The sequence below is a fragment of the Oryzias latipes genome, chromosome 22, assembly GCF_053564925.1.
Source record: "Oryzias latipes strain Hd-rR chromosome 22, Olatipes_Hd-rR_3.1".
NCBI classification, from domain to species: Eukaryota; Metazoa; Chordata; class Actinopteri; order Beloniformes; family Adrianichthyidae; genus Oryzias; species Oryzias latipes.
The window spans coordinates 17,663,378-17,686,854 of record NC_136258.1 but is presented as its reverse complement, the minus strand read 5'-3'; the positions used below and the strand labels follow the sequence as shown (position 1 = coordinate 17,686,854).

Below are 23,477 nucleotides of genomic sequence, written 5' to 3'. Positions count from 1 at the left end.
ATTGATATTGCATACATTTCTGTAAAAAGTTTTTCAAGTTTAGGTTTTTAGTTCGACTACTTCCTTTTATGAATATGCAATTTCCCCAATAACAAATGTAGTTTTGTTTAATAAAAAAAATAGATTCCGATTCATGTATTCATTAAACCCGCCTAAAAGTATGTATTTTTCTGAATTGTTGTTCCAGGTCTAGGACTGTTATCATTTCCGACACTGTTCGCCAAGGCTGCCTTGACGGCAGTTGCACCGGTGGACATGCGCAGATGCTGCTACGGGGAAGAGAGCGCCGCGCGCCCAATCTGTGGTTGTTGCTATCTGTCCAGAAAAATACACCTCTCGATTTCCAGTTGTACTGTTTGACACAACTTTTTTACCCTGTGTGAAAATAAGTTTGGAAACTTTTGTCCGTTGTCAAACTTTTGCGATATGTAAACATGTATAATAGTAGCACAGACGAGGTAAGCGGTGGGGAAGCCTCTTTAGGAAAGAAGGGAGTGCAGGAAACGGCCACCTCCTACGGTCCTGCATCACTTTCCTCAGCTTTCTCCCAGCATAGTTTAAATGACAGCAGCACCAGCCAGAGACTATCTATACCAAGACTAACCTCAGGTAATCAATAATATAATATCTCTAACCAAGTTAGTTTAAAGCTAACTTAAAGTAAAAAGATGTCTGTTGGTAACCAGACCAAATGAAATTCTATAATGGGGTCTTTTGCTTTTGTCCTTATGTTTTGAGTGAGTTTGTTGCTTTTTCTTTTGAACTCAGCAGGTCAACGCCACAGCAGCTTCGGGGCAGGGAGGACATGGTCATCAATGCCCGCACCAACTTCAGACAGTTCTTCCTTTCACAGCTATGGAGGAACCCCAAGAGTCAGAAGAACACCCGTGTCTGCTGGGCTCACAGGTTGCAGACACAGACATCACTAGTTAAAGTCCCACTCCAGTCACCTTTTGATCCATTGTAAAAGCGTTCCTAGTGATCTGTTAATTATGAAAATATGCCACTTTTAGGCAAAATAAAGCAAAACTGTGTTGTTTTCGTGGACATTAACTCTGCGGAGTGGCAATAATTCGTCAGAAATTTGCCTCTGAGTGGTGGGCGTTGCTGTTGGAGTAAGCCTGACCTCATTTCCCGTCATCCTTTTGTTTACATTCTCTCCCGCTGGCTCACAGCTCCTCGCAACCCCAAACCTAATATTACAGGTGCAACAAAAATGACGAGCATTATCAGATCTAGTTTTCAGCCAGATGCCAGTTCAAACGAAGAAAACAAAGACGTTCATAGATCCGTTTGTCAATACATCTGAAGTTGATGCATCAGAATGGAGCAGAGCAGGGAGCTCGAGCCCACTAACTAAAGCAATTACATCCCTGCTGCAGCCTTTTTGCAACTGGAGACTGCATTTTTTTATGTCTCAACAATTTGAATAAAGACATTCTCAGAAATGCAATGATGAGCTTAATTTTCTTTATTTACGTTCTCCATCATGAGAAAAATGCCACAAAAGGATGTTAAAAATTCCCAAAGCACGATTTTCACTGGAGTGGGTCTATAAAATGTCCCCATCCAATAACATGCTTGAAATCAATTCAACACTTTTTGGTTTTGGATCGTTTTAGGAAGTAGCTGCTCATCTGGATCCACAAACACTGATGCTTCTGTGATCGTAGCTGTGGTAGAAGGCCGAGGTTTGGCCAGAGGAGAGATCGGTATGGCCAGCCTTAACTTGAAATGTCCAGAGCTGGTACTTTCCCAGTTTGCAGACACAGGAACGTATGCCAAGGCAAGCTCTGTATTTCCTATAAAACTAGCATGAACTGAGAATCCGACATGATGTTGAGCGTAAATGTCTCACGTCTTCTTTTGTTTCCTTTGAAGGTTATTACCAAAATCCACATATTGGTCCCAGTGGAAATACTGATGCCTGACACAGCCTGCGAAAAGGGCAAAGGAACAAAGCTGTTCAAGCTCATCACAGAGAATTTTCCTGTAAAAATGAGAAGTGAAAAAAAAAGCTAATAATTTGTGCTGGAACAATTCACCGAGATGAATCCGTTGGGGTTGTGTTTGCCCTCTTTTCATGTTTTTTTTTTTTTGCCAGGGTGTACCTTTCACAGCAATTCAAAGGAAATATTTTAATGAGAAGAAAGGACTGGAATACATTCAGCAGCTGTGTGCTCCAGAATACGGCACCGTTTTAATGGAAGTTCAAGCCAAGTAAGTAACTGATTTCATAAATGCACAGTGGGAGTTTAACTGGAGCATTGGGCTTTTTTATATTAATCAGTATTATGGTTTGCTCAGGTATTATTGCCTTGCAGCGGCTGCAGCTTTGCTGAAATACTTAGAGTTCCTCCAGAATTCAGTTTATGCAGCCAAGTCTCTTAAAGTGACCTTCAAAGGAAGTGAACAGACTGCCATGATCGACTCTGCATCTGCTTACAACTTAGAGCTGGTGGTCAATAACAGAGATCACAGGTAAGAAAAGGCATTTTTATCCTGTCATTGTAATATATCAGTAAGCCTCTGTCTTTGCTCAACCTTGTGCAGGAGTGAGCATACTCTTTTAGGGGTGCTCAACCATACCAAAACACCTGGGGGTGCCAGAAGATTGCGCTCCAATATCTTGGAGCCTCTTGTTAATGTGGACACCATCAACATGCGATTGGATGCTGTACAAGAGCTCCTGCAGGACGAGGAGCTTTTCTTTGGGCTAAAGAACGGTCAGAAACTAGCTACAAATATTTTGACCACAATTCAAAAACGTATGAGTATCATTAAGTAGAGCATTAGTCTTTCCCTTTTTTTTTATAGCCATCTGCCATTTTCTTGACGTTGACCGGCTGCTGTCAGTTCTTGTCCAGATCCCAAAACAGGAAACGGTGAGTATCAAACTTGTAGTTTTTCTTATGATTGAAACTAACAGTTAATCACCATTACGCCTTTGTTTATTGATTTTTTTGTGGGGTTTTTTTTGTGTGTGTGTTTAACTCTGCTTTTTTTTCTACAGGTTCAAGCTGCTGAAGCCAAGATCACACATGTCATTCAGCTGAAACACACACTTGATCTGGTGCCACAATTAAGGGTGCGTGAATCCATGTCCACCCAAAAAAAAACCCACACTTATGCACTATTTATATAATTGGCATTTATGTTGTGCTTTGTGAACAGACTGTGTTTAAGAACTGCAACACCCCCCTGCTTAAAGCATACAGCAGCACCCTGGAGGACAACAGGTATAAAACTATTAGTAAGAAAATGGAGCAACTATCCTCTGCTGTCTCTCAGCACTTCTTCGTTTTAATCTTCATTTCTCGTTCATTCCTCAGATTCGATATGATCCTGGAGCAGATCAAGACAGTAATCAACCCTGACACCATGTACCTCAAAGGGAGTTTGAACATGCGCACTCAGAAGTGCTACGCGGTGCGGCCGAACATCAACGAGTTCCTTGACATCGCCCGCAGAGCTTACACAGAAATAGTGGACGACATTGCGGGTACATTGTATTTCATGGGAACGCCGCCATATTTTTGCATTGTCTCTGTTTTCAAAGTCATGTGCGTCTTTGTTCTACACAGTGCTTGTAAACCAGATGGGGGAAAAATATGGCTTACCAATGCGAACTAGCTTCAGCACATCTAGAGGTTTTTTCATCCAGCTGAAGCTCGATGGGAGCGTCTTACCTAGAGGAAGTCTCCCTCCAGAGTGCATCAAGGTAACATTCAGCAAAGACATTTACATGACAACCTAACAGAGTTGAACAGATGTAAAAAAGGGAAATTCAGCGGTTGATAAAAGGTGCTATGGGGATGTTAAAGATGACACTGAGGTCATAGAAACCAGCACTTTCATCTTTTGAATCTTTGACTTCAGGTAACCAAGCACAAGAACAATTACTGCTTCACCACCGCTGACCTGATGAAGATGAATGGACGCTGTGATGAAGCCCTGAGGGAGATCTTTCACATGTCCTATGTGTGAGGAATCAGATACTTCACCCTAGTATTATTGTTAGAGAGCAACTTGACTTTTTTTTATGAATATAGTTTTAAACTTTTTTCTTTTAAACTAATCGTGTTTCAAGTTACTACCATTTAATAAAATCATTTTAAAAATCTGAAGAAAAAGCAAGTGGTGGTCCTAAATTGTCGTAGTACTTGAGTGTTAAAATGATGGATTCACTGGTTCATTGTTTGTAAAAAAAAAAAAAAAGAATCGGATAAATTACTTTTTGTTTATTCAATCCTCTAAGATTTCTATTTGCAGTTTTGTGTTTTCATTTAATATGAATTCTGTCCACAAGAGGGCGCTGTTTGTTAGATATAAATTTGATGTACTCAATTTTTTTAATGCACATCTCTCCATAGAGTGATATGTCAACTGCTCAGCACCATCCATGGGCACATCCACTGCCTTTACAAACTCTCTGATGCTGTTTCCATGCTGGACATGTTGCTGTCACTGGCCAATGCCTGCACCATTTCTGACTATGGTAAGAAGGAAACGAGTACGACTCCTCTCCTCATGTGGAGTCTGACCAATAACGATAATTTGGTAAAGTTAGTAGTCATATTTTATGATGGAGGTGATGGATGTTGCTGCTACAAACGCTCATGAGAGCCTGCTAGGCCTCAGACTTGGTTCTTTTTTTGTGCGCAGCACAAGGCCCCTTGGCCATATGGGTGTCGAGTGCCGGCCCTCAGCTGTCTGAAACTGTCTCTGCAGAGATGTGTGCAAGCTGGCTGCCCCCATTCTCTCTCTGCTAGGTTTAACTCAGATTACCCCTCTTACATAAGATTGCACTGATGCACAGAAACAAGTGGAGAGATCTGCCTAACTTCTTTACACCATTGTATCGTTTAGAAAACACTGATAAATGCTTAGTCACTTGCCATTTTTTTGTAAAGTTATACCGCTTGTTGTGTTTCTGCACCAGTTCGTCCAGAGTTTACAGACACATTGGCCATCAAGCAAGGTCGTCATCCAATTCTGGAGCGAATGGCTCGGCAGCAGCCCACATCCAACAATGCATACATCTCAGAGGGGAGCAACTTTGTCATCATAACAGGACCCAACATGAGCGGCAAATCGACTTACCTGAAACAAGTGGCACTATGCCAGATCATGGCACAGATAGGTTGGCATCAAATCCTCTAATGTTTGCTATAAACGTCTCACTTGATGTTTATGTGAAAAGCCTTTCTTTGTTCTTTTACAGGCTCTTTTGTCCCCGCTGAGTATGCTTCCTTCCGTCTGGCTGGTCAGATATTCACCAGAATTGGTGTGGACGATGATTTTGAGACCAACTCTTCCAGCTTCATGTTGGAAATGAAGGAGGTTTGACCTTGTTTTATTGTGAGATGTCACATTTATTCCTGAAATAATTCTTTAAGTCATGTTAATAAAAAAAATCATACATTAGTCTGTTTTACTCTCTTATTTCAAAGATCTCTTACATAATCCACAACGCAAGTGACAGATCACTGATCATTATTGACGAGTTGGGGCGGGGCACTAGTGCTGAGGAGGGCGTTGGCATCTGTCACTCAGTTTGTGAGTTCCTCCTTGGCCTAAAGGTAAAGTGTGCTCCTGGATCGTCTGACGCTCCTTTTTCTCATTTTAGAACCAGATCATTCAGATTCCCACCCTCCATTTAAAATATTTGTGCCATTCACATGTTTGGATACACCTCTTAATTCAACAATGAACTTCGGCAAACATTAAAATTGTGCACCGTCTGAATCCTAAAGGAGTGTCCTTTTGTTTGCAGGCCTTCACTCTGTTTGCCACACACTTTCTTGAGCTCTGTCAGCTGGAGTCCCTCTACCCGAACGTGGAGAACCAGCACATGGAGGTCCAGCACACGCGCAGTGGTGACACTGGTGTAGAGCACGTGGTGTATACATATCTGCTAAAAAGAGGATGCTCTGAGGAAAGGCTCTATGGTATGGCGTTGATGTTCTCCATCAGGAAAAGTCTTACTAAATTAGTTATGAAAGTGTTTATAGATGCCAATCTTTTTAGGTCTGAGAGCAGCAGAGATGACGGCACTTCCTCCTAATATAATCCAAGAGGCAAGGACGATTGCTTCTAAAGTCAGCCAGCAGCTGATGGTATGCTTCAGATGATTTTAAACCACTGTCTATGAGAACTAGGCTGAATGTGATGTCACCCATAGAAAAATACTTACTTCCGTTTGCAGCGAAACAAAGTCAATTCAGTCGCCATTTTTTTGCGATAAGAACACCTGCCATGTTGGAGCCAGGTGACTTCAATAAGCAGCAATTGGTCCAAATTGGTCTGAGTTAACATTTCTATGGTAACCACTCTCACCAATCAGGAGTGAGCTTGTTGGAAGTCCACACCCCTACCACTTGAAAGCAGGCACGGGAGAATCTGTCCAATGTTTTAAACATTGTGTGAGACCACATACTTTCAGTGAAAACATCTGATTAGTCAGTTTAAAACTTGAATAAGTTGCACTACAGAAAAAAAAGGTTTAGCAAGAACGCGTCAAAGAAAGATCGCAGAGAAAGTACGGTTATTCTGACAAATATAATGACTGAGTGATAGTTGTTTATTTCTCTGTTTGGAACATGGAGAAGAGTCACTCAGTCAAGTTCTGATATACTGTCAATAAATGACTCATCTGTAATGTTGTGGATTTTATTGATTGGCAAAATGAAGTAGGTAAAAGCATGTGTGTTTTACTCCTACAGGCCAGACATCACATAGATCCAAAGAGCCATCGACAGAGAGCGCTGTACCGCCTGGCCACTCGTCTCCTGCAGGCTGCCAGAAACTCGAGGCTTGACCCCGACAGTCTGCGAATGTATCTGAAGGGACTAAAGAAGCAGTTTGAGTCTGAGCTGCAGTCTGCAGGGCCCCCAGCGGCCCCTGGCACCCAGGAGGAGTGACTGGATCAGCCATGCAGCAGGGAAATCAACTTAAAAGTATTCTTATTTTTGTCAGCTGTTTTTTTCTGTTCCAGAGTGTTTATATAATAAATATTGAATGTATTTAAATACCAATAAATTAAACCAAACCACTTATAGTAAATAGTTAAATGCTTGGCAGGATAGTAGCTCTTCATATTTGCAATTCTTTAATTAATTAATTTATTTTTTGCCTGTTAACGTGACCTCTTTTTAAAAAAAAAAAAACTACATTATACATTAAAACCATTGATGTCGCTTTTAACTTGCATAATTCCATGATATTTACTAAATACGTGGTAAACGTGTGATGGCTGTCGTGCGGGTTGACACGATTCATAAAACAAGCGCTCCCTCCCTGGCCAACTATGACCCGCCCCCGCGAACCAGAAGCAGCAGATAGTGTGACAGATAGCGCAGTAGAAAGCCAGGCTGGAGCCGCGCTGGGAATAAGGGGCCTGCCAGAGTCAACGCAAGAACAACGCCTTTCTACACTAGCTAAGGAAACCAACAACAGGAGCTACAGGTATCACTCGAATGGCTGTTTTAGCGGACGTTGACTTGAATTGTTTAAAAGTCTTGTAGCCCGCTCGTGGCTCAGCCTAGCTGTCCACGCAGGCCTGGGAGCTGCCCATAGCTGAGCAGTGAGGCTGTACCAGGTCAGAGATTGTGAGGAAGAGGGAGGATGAGATAATGGTTCTAGTAAAGGAGGCCCATTGGGGGAGAGGTCCACGCCTCCAAAGAGACGGAGAGTTAATTAGAACCGAAAATATCTTTCCTGACTGGGTCGGTTAATACATTTCTTAGTATTTGTGACGTTAGGGTCATGTTGGATAGCTAGTTAGCACTGAAGTTAGCTAGCTCATTCATCTTGTTTTCATGGAGTCATTCCGAGAGAAACTTAAGAAGTGGCGTCGAGCCTTTTCCGGTGGTCACATCGTGGCTGATGTAAAAAAAAAATGCTGCTCTTATTAGGGAGGCGGTGACTTCTATGTGGTTGTGTCTTTCGATCGATTTCTTTGGTTATTAGCCATAATGTGTGACGTGAAGCTAGCTGAGCTAGCCTAGCAAAGATTGTTAACATCTTTATCGTTCACTGTTTTCTTTTAGCTGTTAGCTGGACGGAAATGCAGCTGCCATTTACATTCTCCGAATGACCAAGCAGCTTCAGACTTCCTACTTTAGTGTGTGAGCCACCCCTGCTGAATGCTGAGGTGGCGTAAGAATATCTCACTGTCAAAGACAAGGATGGAAAACTGCTGCTGGGACTCTATTCTGGAAACCACACACTAATAAGGCAGACAAACCGCATCATTTGCGTTTTAGGCCAATTAATGCATTGTCATTTAGTGTCCTGAGGACCTTCTTTTAAATCTACTGAAGTAATGTTAAGCTAACTTTGCTGCCAAATGAACTTTGAACCGAGCTCAAAGAAAATCCTTCCAAGAACTTGACGTTCTCAGTTTGAGAGAACGTCAGAATGAAAATATGAACTTCTGTTTACTTTATTTATGATGCCTATTTCGGTTGGTTTTCTTCTGGGATCTTTGTATTATCCCTGCTTACCATTCCTGTAGTTTATACTTTGGAGATGTTCCCCAAGTGTTTCTATTTCCCCTTTTGATAACCTATTAAAAAGTAGTTAATCTTGTACTTTTTATGCCTTCATAGTTACTGAGTACTTTGATCTTTTATGATTATTTAAATGGAAATAAGTCTGTAATGATTACCACTTTATTATCCAGTCATTTCTAGATTGTCTTGGTTCATTTTATGAACAAAGTTCAACATAGTTCATAAAACTAAATTCCACATCAACTTAGTAAGTAGATGTGGAATTTTTGTATATTTCAAAACAAAAGCCTTAGTCTTTGTTGGTAAGGCTTGAGAGCAACCACAGGACTTTTGACATTTTTAAATGTTTGTATTTGTCCTTCCGTTTACAGACCATTACAAAAAGAAATGTTTTTTCTTTTTATCTGTCACTGTATTCTTTAAAATTCCTGAATAAAAATGTAGGTATTTTTAATCAGCTGAAAGACGATTATTAAGAGATTCTCTTGCAACACCTTTTTATAAAAAAAACAGGAAGCCCAGCCAGCCAAGTGGGTAGATTCCTGAGAGCCAACAGCCCGAGAGGGCATTGTCCCCCAGACTCTTTCTGATGCTGAAACGAGGCTTAGGCTGCAGAAAGAAAAGAAGCTCACATACTTTTCTCTCTATGGTCTGAAGCTGAAAAAGCCTCCTGTTACACCATGCACTCTACCCTATGTTTATAAGTTATAATGCTTACATATATTCTGAGCTAAAGTAGAAAGTTTAGACAATTCATTTGTGAGTTGCTGCATTGTATTTTGTTGTTTTTTTGCTAATTAAAATACGAGAACTATTGCATTTAGAGGATATTTGAGGAACTTGTGCTGCTCGTTATTGTCAGTTGATGGCTATGAAGCTATAACTCCAGATTGGAGGACAGAAATTCTTCAAATAAATCCAGTTTAAGCAAACATTTTAAAAAGGGTGCGTTTTCTTCTGACACAGCATTTCTTGGAGTTTGCCTTCAGCTGCAGTGGATTGACTATGCAGGAATGCAAGCTTCTGGCTGGAAGGTGTACAAACATGTTTTAGGAGCTTGAGAGTTTAGGTTTAAATGCAACTTGAGCCTTTTTTGGTCCACAGTTAAGATCTGCCTGTTCAATGTTTTTGAGCCAAAGATACATCAACAGAGATGGAAAAAAAAAAGGTCACACATTGTTGGTTTGGGATGGAGGATCTCATGATTCATGTTTTAAAGTCAACTCTGTAGATTTTAAAGGCTGTACCTCAAGACTGAACCTGTCAGTCTTCAAGAAGCCCTGTGGTGCAAAGTTATTCTTAAATGTATTATCATGGGTAATCTCCTTAATCCAAATTACTAGCGAGGTCTGCTCTCCAACACTGACTCCTAGGCTGGATGGCTGCCAGTTCCTGGCTGTAGGATTGTGCCGCTCTGCAGGTCACTCCCCACCAGAGTTGACATGGTTGACACAGTAATTCTTCTACCATCACCTAGAGATTTCATTTGCTCTTGTTGTTTATAGCACACTATATAAAGGAGCATTCATTGTTTAATGTGTTGATTTCTGCTTGATAGGTGTTTTAAATGTTATTGTGCAACCAACATCTCCTGTGATGGCAGCACGTCCTCACGTGCATTTTCTGCACATTTACAGGGAAGTTGTCATCTAGTTGATTAAACCGTGTTTTAAAGGGAACCCTTTTGGGGGGAAAACTTGTGACCTAATTCCTTTTTTTGGTAAGTATGTACATGTTTAGATGAGGATGAAAAGCCCAGTCTGCCACCTCAGCTGCAAACGACCCCGCTCTCTGACATTTACATGTGTATATTTTTGCCTTCCATGCTACAGCGGCACACCAGCGGGATGTATTTGTGGAGGCTGAAGGAGAGAAGTGACATTGAGCGAGCAATCCTTTAGCCATGTCGCCTTTTGGAATTCCTTCATCTAATTTGAGCAGATCTCGGTGCAGGAAACGGGTTTTGGCCGCCGCTTGGTGCCTGGTTGCATGGAAACTTTCAGTATATCTATGAAAACTGTCAGAGGGTGTTGAGCTGTCTAGCAAGAGTATTGTTGTCTAATTGGATCACGTAGACGGAGGGAGGGTGAGTTCTCACTCACAACCTCGATACTAATTGCTATTGATGTACTTACACATATCCACCAATGCACGTGCCTCATAAAGCAGTGGTTGACCCGCACATTCATATTTATTCAGAGAAGCACACAAGAACCAACTGAAGGCAGAGACTCATTTTAGTCTTTAGGTTTGAGGTCACTTTGAAAGTTGTTGTGGCTACATTCTCATGAAAATAGTTATAGAAATGTGGTCAGTAATATTCTGAAAGTAAGAGGTCTTCTTGTTCTTTTCTCCAGAATGGCACTGGACATCTACGACACTCAGTACCTTCTCATCCTGGCCCCCTCCCTGGTTATTGCCCTCATGTTCCTCTTCTTCTGGCTCTTCATGAAGGAAACCTCCTATGACGAGGTGCTGGCTCGGCAGAAACGCAACCTAAAGCTGCCACCCACCAAGCCAGACCTCCGTAAGAAGAACGAAAAGAAAAAGAGCAAAAAGAAGGAGAGCGCCAGCGGAGGAACAGCTGGAGGAGGCGGAGGAGAGTCAGAGGAGGATCTGAAGGATTTTAATGTGGCTGATGGCGCAGAGAGCTCCAGTCTGGAGGAGGAACCTGCACCCGTGATTACCCCGGCACCTGTGGCCTACGAGCCCGTTTCCTTGTCTCCGCCGGCTCCCGTCAGTTTGAGGGAGCGAAAGAAGAAGGAGAAAAAAGCTGCAAAGGCCGCTGCTAATGCGGCTGCAGCAGCTGCCCTCTCGGAAGAGCTGGAAGTGAACGATTCCAAGCTGGTCAGCCACAAACCGGAGCTGCAAGTGAATGCAAGCAAGCCGTTAGGGTCGCCTTCTCCACAGCCTGAGGTCCAGGCTCCGGTCCAGGCTCCGGTCCAGGCTCCGGTCCAGGCTCCGGTCCAGGCTCCGGTCCAGGCTCCGGTCCAGGCTCCGGTCCAGGCTCAGACACCTCCCCAAATATCTGGGAAGAAAAAGGAAAAGAAGAAGCAGAAAGTGGAGGCCGGTCAGTGATTTTGAATTTTGTTTGAAGTAAAAGCATTGATTCTTTTTTTAGGAAATATAAATAATTTTCATCCTTCTTGCATTCAAAATGTTTTTTGAAAAAGGTATTGAAAGACTATGCTTGATTGTCACCTTTTAGTTAATGTGCAGCAGTCAGAGGTGAAAGCAGAGCAAACTCCAGTACCAAACAAGAAGGAAGCCCCCACTGCAGCAGAAACCAACGTTTCTGATGCTCCCAGTGGAAAGAAAAGAAACTCTGCCAAGAGGCAAAAGACTGAACCTGGTAATGAAGATGACTCCATTTTTATGATGAACTTTATCGCTTATTTTCTAAAAATAAAACCGTTTTTCTTCTTAAAATGCAGTAGACGAAGCCCCCATTTTGGCGAGTTCAGCCGCTTCTGCAAACCACCAGGCCGCTCATAAGGAGGATTTACCATCCAAAGGATCTGGCAAGAAACACAAGAATGAAACTGATAAAGGTAATCCACCTCCACCGTACTCCACAGTCTAAGATTTCCATTGTGGTTTGATTCTGCGTCACCTACCTGCTGCTCAACAGAGAACGCTGGGCTGAAGCTGAAGGAGCTGCTTTCTGGTCTGTCCAGCCTGGTTCTGTCAGAAGCAGAAGCTGTCAGTGTGCTGGCTCTCATTGGAGAGAGGAGTCCTAATGCCTTAGATGCCTGGCACAAAGTGAGTCTCAAATGAGTCAGGAACCATATTGCAATACCATTTTCCGTTGAATGCAAAGCCTTAACTTTGAATACTTGCTTTTTTAATGTCTTAAGTCATCAAGCAGGCCTGACCCCGCCGCCCAGGAACGAGAGAAACTTCTTACCACTCTGCAGGAGGAAGCTTCCATCGCCAAAGACAAAGTGAAACAGCTCAGCCAGGTTTACATTTTAGTTTTTTGTTTAGTCGTTTAAAATCTGTCTAACCATTACCTTGCATTTTTTTTGGACCATGCGCATTTATTTCCAAAATATTTTCATGTCCTCTTAATGTGAGTCACAGGAGTTTCAAGTTGAGAAGCAAAAGACTGGGCGAGTGGAGGCCATGATGAGAGAGCAGCGAGCAGCCATGGAGAAAGAGCTGGGGAACATGCAGGCGAAAGCACAGGGAAGCTACCAGGAGCTTCAAGCCATGCAGATAAAGGTGAAGCAACTGTGTTTGCATTATTAAAATGACCACAGATCTCATATTTTTGACTGTTTTGTAGAAAGGGTACACCCGCACTGCAACATGTAAAGGGAAAAACAACTTCCCATGTTTCTGTGTGGAGTGATGTAGGAGTGAATCTTACTGTTTGTGTGCAGTTTCAGCAGGTGAGGGAGCAGCTGGAAAGCCAGATCTCACGGCTGCAGCAGGAGAACAGTATCCTGAGGGACGCTGTCAGCTCAGCCACCAACCAGATGGAGAACAAGTTGGTTAAATACAAAATGTCTTTCCTGTTAGGAATATAACATGTTACAGACGTTATAAAACATGTGGTTATTCGGTAATTTAATGCATTACTTTATTTCTGTTTTAATTATTTATTTGGTTTCATTTATATGTTTCCCTATACACAGTACTAATACAGAAAAAATGTTTTTATTCCATTTTATTTACATTTCTAAGCCCTTTTTTGTTTTCATTTTTTAGACATAACCTGAGTTGGGTCAGTCGAATGCTTGCTTAAAGCTTGTAGTAACCTGCATCTTCAACAGTCTCCCATAATATTTGCTCATTAACCATTTTCATATCCTGTGCTTTGTAGGAATTCAGCAGAGCTGAACAAGCTGCGCTCAGAGTACGCCGCTCTGATGAAAGAGCTGGCAGACAGCAACAGCAAGCTGCAGCAGGAGGAGCACCAGAGGAAATCACTGGAGGTCAGCTACAAGCAGAACGTGTCCCAGCTGGAGGTACGTTCATCCAGATGCACGGCGTGTTTTCTTAGGCTGTCCTTCATTATCCCCAGCTGAGACAAAAAACAAAACAAAAGATGAACCAAGTTTCATGAAACCTGGGAGTCCAGTTTGACTGTTAATGTGGTCAGTGGGTGTGGTGGCATTTGAGGGGAAATGGGAGGAGGTCACAGTCCAAATACTGAGTGGGGTTGTGGGAAACAGAACCTGAGATGGGAGGGTTTGTTGCTTTAGGAAGCAGGAATGTTTGAGGCATTGTGGTGTGTATAAACACTCTTCCTGGTAGATCAGGCTTTGATGGTTTTTAACGAAAAGGCAAAGTAGGATGAAAATTAAAGATCCTGTCTTGAAAGAGGAGTCAAAACGTGTTTATTTTGTCTAAAAATAGTCTAGTGAATTAGTTCAGAAGAAATCTAGCATTATCTGAATGTAATGACTTTTTTTCCTCTAAATATTGCCTAAGCTCAAGCTGCCTGTACTAAGTATTGTTGTTGTGTGTAATGTGAGCATTTTACATGAGTTTCTTTACCACCAGGCCCAATTGCAGGATGCAAAACGCAGCTGGGAAGAATTGCAAAACTTCCTCCACAATGTCAATGCCGAAAGAGAGAAACTTCAGGCCTCCAAGCAAGGTACTGTACCATATCGCTAGATTTTTGTAAGAAGAAGCAAATGTCCCGAAGTGACTCAGTCGTTGTCTGCAGAGCTCCACAGCCAGTTGCTGGCAGCCGAGTCAGAGATGAACAACAAGAACAAGGAGATCCAGGGGCTCCACAGCAGCCTGACTGAAGCCATGGTGTCTCAGGAGCGGCTGGAGCAGAGAGTGATTGAAATATCCCAACGCAGTATTTCTGATGAATCACTGCAGGTTCAGGTGAGGCTGACTTTTATGATAACTAAGTAAAACAAATTATGTAGTACAATTCGATTCCTTTATTTTTTCTATTCTACATGAAATTGTTGGGGGGATGATAAAGCTCAATAACGGGATGTATTCCAACAGGAATTGTTGAACGAAAACAAGAGTCTTCAGGTCCAGAATGAAAGCCTGCAGGCCCAGTTCTCCTCTCAGGTATGGATCACCTTCACCCATCTGTGATCAAAAGATCAGCACCTTCATGTTAAAGTAAGCCTCTACATTCTCTGTGCCACATCTAGGCAAACCATATCTCCCACATTGAGGAGCTCCAAAAGCTGTGAGCCATGCTTTTAGCTTTTTAGATAACTGCACATCAGGTGATGCTGGGGTCTTTTAATCATGCCAGTCTTTGCGCCTTTGCCTGTTTTTGTCTAGACTTGCTGAAAAGGAACTGCAGAGAAAAAGTCTGGAGGATTCTCTGAATGCTGAGAGGAGCAGTGGGGCCAGTAGAGAGACTAACATGCAGGTACGGTTAAGAGAAGCTCACCTTCATGTGCAAACAGGTTCAAAGGCAGCAAGAATCTTTAACCCTTTTTACACCAGAGCTTTAGCTCCAGTGTTTACATTCTTTCCACTACTGTAATTCTGCAACTATTGACACAATTAGCGCAAACCCAGCGGATTATGAAGCAGAGAAGAGTAGCTGCAACATTTAACGTTCGGAATGTTTTGGAAGCTGTTTTTTTCCGCATCAGAATCTGCTTAATCACAGTCATCGTATAAACAAAGATTTACGGTATGTCAAAGGGTGTGTGCTTTTTAGATTTTGCAAGTGACAGCTCCTGTGTTAAAAGATTAAACTGTCCATGAATATAATGACTCTATGTTCATATTCTTTAGGTTTTTTACCTTCGTTTTAACACAGACTTTGATTTTGAGCTCAAATTGATCATGTTTTGTTGGACACTTTCTACTTGTCCTTGTGTTTTTGCAGGCTTTGCACAAAGAGAACATGTCATTAAAGGCAGAACTTCAGAAACTGCAGGCCCAGATTTCTGAACAGGTTGGCTTTGTAGCTGGATCTTTCTGACTCATTTAGTGTTTCAAACATGCGTGTGGTTCTCCTGTCTCACAATGAGGATTTTTCGTCCCGACAGGCTGCTTCCCAGCTGGTTTTTGAGCAGTTCCAGAAGAGGTTAGTGAAATATTTCGGAAAGAGACATTACCTTAAAAAAAAAAAAAAATGAAAATGAACAAACCTGAGCTGCTTCCCCCAGTGCCCTGGAGAAAGAGGAGAACATGAAAACTGTGGAGGGCCTGCTGGAGAAAGGGCTAATCGAGGTGGCCAACAAAGAGGAGGAGCTAAAGGCGAGCGCCCTCACCTTCTAGCAGTATAATCCAGCATCGGGCTGTTTTCCTGAATGCACTTTCTCACATGCAAATGTTTAAAACAGACATTTTTGACTTGATGCAGGCAGTAAGAGAAGAGAAAGAAGCACTTCAACACGAAATTGAGAACATTAAAAGAAAGCTGGAAGAACAGGTAATGATTCAGATCTTTACTGAAAATCATTGTTTAGACTATGATACTTAAATGTATTCATTTTGATTATTTCTTCATTAAAGGAATCCACACAATTGGTAGAAGAACTCACAAGCAAGTAAGATCAATTAAATGAATTATTTTTGAGTTTTAGTTCAGTAAAAAAAAACACCAAATGTTAAATCTCCCATATTTTTTTTAAAGGATTTATATTAATGTTTCCAAGCTTTTTTGTGAGGCTTCAAAATAAGTCTCATGTATAAGAAGCTGAATGCTGTCTAATAAAGAGGCATAGATATATAACTGGATATTAAATAAGCACATAGACAAAAATAATATACATATTTTATTAATATTTGTCATATTTATTTTCATATTTTATAACAGGCTATATATTTGACATCAGAGGTAACTTTGGAATTTTCTGTACAAACATTAAAGCAAATTCCTGGCACTCTTCAACCTCCTATGACACACCCAGCTAGTAATTATTTTCATACCTTCCACAGTCCTAAAAAGCTGTTTCTTACTGCTTCAGCTTATGCTTAGCATAAAAACACCAGAGCTTCTTGTTTTGCTGCGCTGCACAGGCTCCAAGAGAGAGACTTGAAGCTGAAATCTATTGAAGAGAGTCTACAAGCAGAACTGGAAACCCGCTCTTCCCAAGAGAAGACGATTGAGGTATGGACCTCCCCAGATTTAGTCAGCAAATAAAATGCCACTGCAATGTTTGAGCTGCTTCTTTGTTGTTGTTCAGGCTCTGCAGAAGCAGCTGGCTGACCTCAAGGAAGATTTGGAGCAGCAGAAAAAGACATCAGAGGAGCAGTCCAGTTCTAGTGTTCAGCTCAAAGAACTCCAGGATCAGTATGTGAACATACCACTCACCCCTGTGGAGCATGGCTTATTCCAGAAAACTCATCAGCAATTGTGAATTTTCCAGGCTTGTAGTGAAGGAGCAGGAAACCCACCAGCTGCAGGCGGAGTTGGAGGCAAAGACGAAGGAGTTGTGTAAGAAGGCAGAGCAGGTAGAACAGGTGAGGGGATTGCAAAGTGATTTTGAATGTCAGTATCTTTTATTTTGGCTCTCTTTGCTGTGAGCATCTGCAGCTCTCACTCAGGCTTTTGCCTCTTCTTCTGCTCATCCAGCAGTCCCACGCAGGAGTGCCGAGCCCGGAGCTCCTCGCTGTGTGAGTAACTTCTCTTTCTCTCTGTTGGACTCAGCGCGGAAAGATGCTTTTTCTAACAGGTGTCTGTCACTTGTCAGGTTGTCAGAGAAGGAGCAGCAGCTCTGCAGTCTGCAGGGGGAGCTGGCTGAGCTGCGGGGCTCACTGGAGCTTCACAGGAAAAAGAACAACGTAGGTTTTCTGCAGCTGATCCCAACTACAGCCCTGGCAGATTTGCTCTGTCCCTGTGATAAATCACCCTCCACCCCCCTCTGCCTGTTACTACAAAACATTTTCCTCACACAGTTCTGCACACTGCATATGTCCGTGATCCCCGTCCTCCACTGCCACTCTGCATGGCCTTGTTTTTTGGTTTAAATTTTTTTTCTCTTTTCTTTTTGTAAGTCCAACAGAAGGTTTTGTTAGCAGTTACATTTGGTAACATAAATATGCAAATGAGCTGCCTTTAGCATTCTTCATGGACTAAAATGATGTAATCTGAGCTTTCCATGACAAGGCTTTCAGCTCACGTCTTTTATAAACATCTTGACTGTTTATCGTGCCAACTGTGCGTATTGTTTTACCCACAAATGTTAGCCTGGGACTCTGAGGGCTTTGGAAAGCGATTTCCCTAATTTCTTTTAGTTTTCCGTTAAATGGCAGTCATGGAGCTCAATCAGGGCCATAATGTTTGATATGCAGTCACACATAGAGTAGCTAAGCACAAATGGTGTCCATCCATGAATTGCATGGTGTCTGGTAAATAAACCCGTTTTTATTCACACTGTAGAGTCAGCAGAACTTTGTTCTGCCCCTGCTGCTGAACGCTGGGTACTGCGTTGTGTTTAAGGTCACATAAGGACATAAAAAAACGCAGTTTAGAACAGTTTTGACCATTTGTGTCATTTTTATACATAGTTTTGTAACACTCTGGGTGTTTCCTCCAGTTCCTGAAGGCAACACCAGTGAGAGATGACTTCCCATCACTCTTTCTTTGTATTTATACCCCGCCTATTCCGCCAAATGAGGATCAAAATTAGGAAAGTGAAAACAACTTGTTTTGAACTTGACAATTAAAGAATCAAAACTAATTTTCATTCATCTCAAAATTACACAAATAGGAAAGTAAAATACAAAAATAAGGAACTTGTTCTAAACAACTAAACTGTGTCAAACTAAAGTTTTTAAAAGTAAAAAAACATTTCTTTACTTTGCTAAATATTTCATTAAATAACAATAAAACATGTAATTTAAGTTGCAGTTTCTAATTTCCTATAAAGATTTCTCTTTCAAAGAATCATTACTGCCCTGATTTAGCTCCATATACCAGAAGATAGAACTGTTTGTCTTCATTTTTGAAGACCGATGCATTCAGATTCATCTGCTCAGTCTAGCAGGCTGTGTTTGAGGGTCACAACATGCATTTCTTCTGGGGCTGAACTGAAAGTAGTATCTCTTTGGAACTGACCAAAACAGGAGCTTCGGGAGAAAAACTGGAGTGCAATGGAAGCTCTATCAGCCACCGAGTCCATGCTTCAAGGAAAACTCAGCAAAGCTGTCAAGGTTCGACACCCCCCACCTCAGTCTGCTTCATTCTCAGTCCAGTCTGATGCATCCCCCTCCGAAACGCCGTGTTTTGACATAAATCACGCAGTGAACCCTCCTCTCCGGTTCTTTAACAGCACTGCATACTCATTTACCTGATTTCACTTCTCATTTTGAATGTGTGGGCTCCAAATCTTGAATCTGTTATAACCTGCATGCATACCTTTAAGAATCAGTCTGTTTTGTTAAATTATTTTATATATTTTTCTCAGTGATGCTTGGTAATGAGTGTGCAGTGATGATCATTAGATGAAGATCCATTCATATTGTTTTTCCCCACTGTCTTTGTTTTTCTGTGGCATGGCATGTTTTTCCCCATTCTGCTTTTGTCAGGCAGTGCATATCACCAAGTAATCCAAACGCAAACTGCATTTCTAATGTCATTTGCTATTTTCTTTTCTTTTAGTCACTCATTCTACCCTTTTTATTGTAGAGCAACAGTCCTGTAATCTTGTCTGTGAAGGAGAAGTTTGACTCAATTTACAGCATAATCTGCTTTCCGTTGCTGGTTCTTCTGAAAGTCATGAAGGTGGCAAAAAGATGCTGCTTTTTTCAATAATTCAGAGTAATTATGAGATTTGTCCTGTTGTCTGATGGAAGTAATGGCTCTGATGCAGCTCTTCATCAATTCAAATCATCTTTTTTCCAGATGGAAAGAGTCACTCGGCATCTTTCTTGGTTAGTTCATGCTGGTTATAGTGGACTTGTCTTTTGTGGGCCTTGTTTTTGTTGTTAGCCGTTGACTCCTCTTAAGCTTGCCTTTCATCAGAGTTTTGTTGTTGGATCCAGTTATTTAGAGGAAATGCCTCTACTGTATAAAGACGGACAAGAAGGACCTGAACCAGGTTGAGCAGATGATGGTCTGAATCAGGAAAAAGCCTAGGAAGGTTGTTTGATCTTGTCTGACTGGATCAAACCTGGGGGCACACATGATCTGCACTGGTCAAACGTTGAGTTTTTCACCTTTTTTTGCTGTTATTTTTGTGTTTGTACCCTGCAGGAGCACGAAGCAGCGCTGGGTTTGTCTCAAGCTGAGTGTCGAGATGTTCTGCACAGACTTCTGCCGCATGTGCCTCTGCCTTCAGGACAGGTATTTAAAACGGGTTTTGTACATTTTTAGTTTGTATGTACTGTTTTGACGGTTTTTCCTACATTTTGTTTGTCGTTTGTCCTCCAGAACCATCAGGAGTGGCTTCAAAGATTCGAGAAGGCAGCAGCAGAAAGTGCAGCTGCACAATCCAACCAAGCATCACTGGACTCTGAGGTATAAAATACAAATAAATGAAAATAGTTGGAGCAAAGATCGTTCATCGTTTGAAAATAAAATGCCGTTCTTTGAATAGGGATTGACTGAAAAACTGAAGGAAGCAGAGGAAACCCAACGGAATCTACAGAAAGACTGTGAAACATACAAGAAGGTTTTGGCAGAGACGGTGAGAGAATCTCCTTTTTGTTTTGTTTTGTGTGGTCTGTTGTTCAGACTTAACTGTCGCCACTCCTGCACCGACAGGAGGGAATCTTGCAGCGCCTCCAGAGCAGCGTTGAGCAGGAGGAGTCCCGCTGGAAGATGATGGTGCAGGCATCGCAGGACGAGCTTAGAGAGGTCTGTGTTTAGTTTAAGGAACCACCTCCCTGCTTAATTCTAAACCACTAGGATATCATTTGCATCCAAAACTGTCATTTTTATTCATTTGGGGGATTTTTTTCCCACTCAGATGAGCCGGAAAGTTTTAAGTTTAGAGCAAGAGGTTGAAAGGCTGACTGATGGAGGCGAATTGGAGAATGTAAGTCCTTTTCTAACCCAATTCTTACATTGAACCCCCTATCTAGTTGTTAATCCTCTGCGTGTTTTCCATTTTATTGTTCAGCTGAGAAGAGAAAAGCAGCACTTGGAGTCTGAGCTAGAAAGGGCAGAGCACGAGAGCGCCACCTATGTAACAGAAGTCAGAGAGGTAAGCAGAAACTGAGCTAAGGCTTCGCTGTCATCCTCCGATGTGACAAGCCTGAGTCATGCTGCAGCTACAGGTTCATTTGAGTGCAACTATTGAATGCTGCCTAATCATAGGGGGGTTAAAAAGACAAACTCTGAGCATCTCACTGCTGTGAGTGTGTGGTGGCTGCTGACGGTTCCCATTAAACATCATCTCAAACCTAATTTCAGCTCAAAGATCTGTTGACTGAGTTGCAGACCAGACTTGACGGCTCTTATACAGAAGCTAACAGACAGAATGAGGAGCTGACTTTGGTAAGCCTGGATCTCGCTGGAGTTTCCTCAAAATCCCTTACTGGCACTAAGCGGAGCCTCTACGCTCACTGGGAACAAATATTTCCTGCAATGCCTTTGCAGTCAATAAAAGTCCCACTCCGAATCATCTATTCTAAAAGTGTTGTCTTTTAATTATGATGATGGCGTTTCTAGCTAAAAGTAGCTAAGACGTCACACCTTCAAGCTGCTGCTGCTCCTGATTACCAACGATTTGAACAAAGAAAATCCTCAGAAATAAAGAGGAAAATGCCTCAAGAACATGTTAGAAACACAATTTAATCGGAGTGGGTCTTTAAATCTTTCAAACTAACCTTCTTTTTCTGCAAATTTCCCCTTACAAACCTTCTCTAAAACATGGCTTGTTGTCTCTTCCTGCAGAGGCCAGAAACCTGCAGCAGCTATTGCTAACCCTCTTCTCACTTTTCAGTCTGTTTTAGCTCACACAGTTTGCTTCGCATACCACAGTTTAAGATTTCAGGGCTTTTCATGGGAAGTCAACATTCAGGAGTTTATTTTTGTGACGGTGTTCAAACCAGAAACCACTTTATCAAATATTTTAACAATGAAACAAGGGGTTGTGAAGCATTGCCTCTCTTTGGAGCAACACTGCATCATTAGCAAATGTTCAAAAACCAAACCTTGGTTTTCCTCTTTTATTTTCCATTCAAAGATGACGTTCTGATTCTTGAAATGTCTTCAGTGACTCAAAAAGACACTTCCTGAAACAAACTTTCCATGATTTTAAAATCCTTAAGTTATTGACCGCTAAGACTTATGACTGGATTTCTGTTTCAATATAAACTGCCTTGGTTGGTACTCGAAATTTTATTGTTGGCTAATGCAACGAGTCCAAACCTGCAAAGTGTTATTCTGTGTCTCTGCACTTTTTCTTTTGTTATATTTGGAGGAGTTTGCTTGTCTAATGTTCAGATGTTTTGATTTTAGCTGAAAACTCAGCTCACGGAGACGCTGTCCAAGCTGGAGGCGGAGGAGAACGAGAGGCAAAAGGTTGCTGGTGACCTTTACAAGGTAAACGTTTGGACAGTCATGGTTTAAGCGCAGAACTTGCGTCGTTATCCGTTTGCTGAAGGTCCTGTTCCTTCACACAGGCCCAGCAGTCTCTTGAACTCATCCAGGGGGAGCTCTCAAATCTGACGGACAGCACTGACGACTTGATCGAGAACAGCAGTCTGTTGTCACAGACGGTAAGAGGCAACAGTTTGCTTCACCTGAAGTAGTGACAATACAAGGTGCTCAAACTAACAGCTGAGTCTCTGACAGGAGGAGATGGACAAGAAGGAGAAGATGACTGCAGGGCTGAATCAAACCGTTCGAGAAATGCAGCAGCTGCTTCAAGCTGTCAGCAAACAACTCACTAAGGGACAAGATGAAGTAAGCTTCTGTCTGTCCTCATAGCACTGCTACATCCTTTTGAAAGTCCTCTGATTCTGTGTGCTTTCCTCCAGGAGGCTGAAAAAGACCATCCTAAGGTATAGTGGGAGCAGAGCAAAGCACCTTGCAGCCACTCTGACTGCACTACACAAAGGCCACCTTTGAGCTTCAAACCTTTTTTCCACCCCACTATACTTCCCGCCACAGCCAGCCACCTCCCTCAACACCCCACCCTCTGCACCCACATTTTAAGAAGCCTGTTGGCTACCAGGGAGCAGGCAACGGTTCATTTCTCAACACTCCAAGCACAGCACCAAAACACAAACTACTCCACTCCAGCCACATTCCTTAGTGTTTTTTTTTTTAATGATTTTCTGTTTTGCACCATCATTTTTATTTCTGTCTCTAAAATGACCTCAAGCATAAGTTAAACTGTTTGGAAACTGTTCCTGTGTTTTAAAGCACCTGTGTTGTTCAAGTGAAACCCTTTTGAATACTACAGTCTGTTTTATTTGTCTAGGCCAGAGAGGTACAGGTTTCCAGTTTATTGAACAACCTGTTTTTTTTTCCAGTCTTTTTTTTCTTAACTTAAGGACATGTATTGTTTAAATGTACCAGTTAGGACCTGCTGAAATACACTATTGTTTCTGATCTGATGATTTGCCTTCTGACTCCAGAACTAAACTGTACATCCTCCACCCATTGCTCCTTGTGTACCTTGGTTCAGTATTTGGGAGACGGAAGACCCGAAAGAGGTCTCAGCATGTCAGACAGGTCACTGCGTGACTAAGTTTGGTGATGCATGAACAACTTGTAGTCACGTCTGTACTGCAGCTGTTAAGAGAAGGGAGTCTGTGACCTCGGATGTGAAAGGAAGTGGTTTAAAGGTTTTTAATCCTACTGTAACTACTCTAGAAATAAGCATCCCATATCATATGTAATCAAATCTGCTAAATTGTTAAGTTCATTAACACTGAAGAGTTTTTTTGTAATGGGTGATGTTAATAAAAGGGATGCTTAATAAATAACCCATGTCTTGAGTTTTTTTCCTGCATTTTTCTACTGCAATTTCCTTTTTAACCACTGTGGGGCAGAATTTAACCTCAGTTACTGCCATTAAACAGCGGGGAAGAAGTTGAGCATGCAAGGAAAAACTG

General features: G+C 41.9%; 2 protein-coding genes across 14 annotated transcripts; both read left to right on the top strand.

Moving 5' to 3' along the window:
* The first annotated feature begins 251 nt into the window (after positions 1-251).
* On the top strand, positions 252-7,203 carry msh4 (mutS homolog 4). 2 transcript variants are annotated; one of them, XM_020713818.3, is made up of 20 exons: positions 252-609; positions 769-906; positions 1,623-1,786; positions 1,882-1,992; positions 2,105-2,220; positions 2,308-2,481; positions 2,554-2,726; positions 2,818-2,885; positions 3,014-3,088; positions 3,175-3,239; positions 3,333-3,502; positions 3,585-3,721; positions 3,880-3,983; positions 4,374-4,498; positions 4,943-5,143; positions 5,225-5,343; positions 5,454-5,582; positions 5,777-5,951; positions 6,031-6,119; positions 6,726-7,203. In XM_020713818.3, the coding sequence occupies exons 1-20, from the start codon at positions 435-437 to the stop codon at positions 6,921-6,923; spliced, it is 2,706 nt and encodes a 901-aa protein (XP_020569477.1). In that variant the 5' UTR covers positions 252-434; the 3' UTR covers positions 6,924-7,203. The 2 variants fall into 2 exon arrangements, with proteins under 2 accessions (XP_020569477.1, XP_020569478.1); XM_020713819.3 differs by having other exon boundaries at positions 263-609; positions 772-906.
* A 44-nt stretch (positions 7,204-7,247) lies between these two features.
* Positions 7,248-23,348, top strand: ktn1 (kinectin 1). Of its 12 annotated transcripts, XM_078940757.1 has the most exons (37): positions 7,277-7,467; positions 10,874-11,492; positions 11,529-11,586; positions 11,725-11,868; positions 11,951-12,067; positions 12,148-12,278; positions 12,374-12,478; positions 12,600-12,740; positions 12,902-13,008; positions 13,345-13,489; positions 14,028-14,124; positions 14,197-14,366; positions 14,496-14,564; positions 14,651-14,688; positions 14,787-14,877; positions 15,346-15,414; positions 15,509-15,546; positions 15,629-15,719; positions 15,826-15,894; positions 15,978-16,012; positions 16,485-16,575; positions 16,652-16,758; positions 16,835-16,928; positions 17,041-17,081; positions 17,159-17,249; positions 18,534-18,620; positions 19,663-19,752; positions 19,840-19,926; positions 20,006-20,095; positions 20,173-20,265; positions 20,378-20,446; positions 20,531-20,614; positions 20,824-20,907; positions 21,874-21,957; positions 22,038-22,133; positions 22,210-22,320; positions 22,395-23,348. In XM_078940757.1, exons 1-37 carry the CDS (start codon positions 7,310-7,312, stop codon positions 22,422-22,424), a joined length of 3,921 nt encoding a protein of 1,306 aa, XP_078796883.1. In that variant the 5' UTR covers positions 7,277-7,309; the 3' UTR covers positions 22,425-23,348. The 12 variants fall into 12 exon arrangements, with proteins under 12 accessions (XP_020569475.2, XP_011488694.2, XP_020569476.2 ...); XM_020713816.2 differs by having other exon boundaries at positions 7,248-7,467; positions 10,874-11,586; positions 17,044-17,081; XM_011490392.3 differs by having other exon boundaries at positions 7,248-7,467; positions 10,874-11,586.
* The last annotated feature ends 129 nt before the right edge of the window (positions 23,349-23,477 follow it).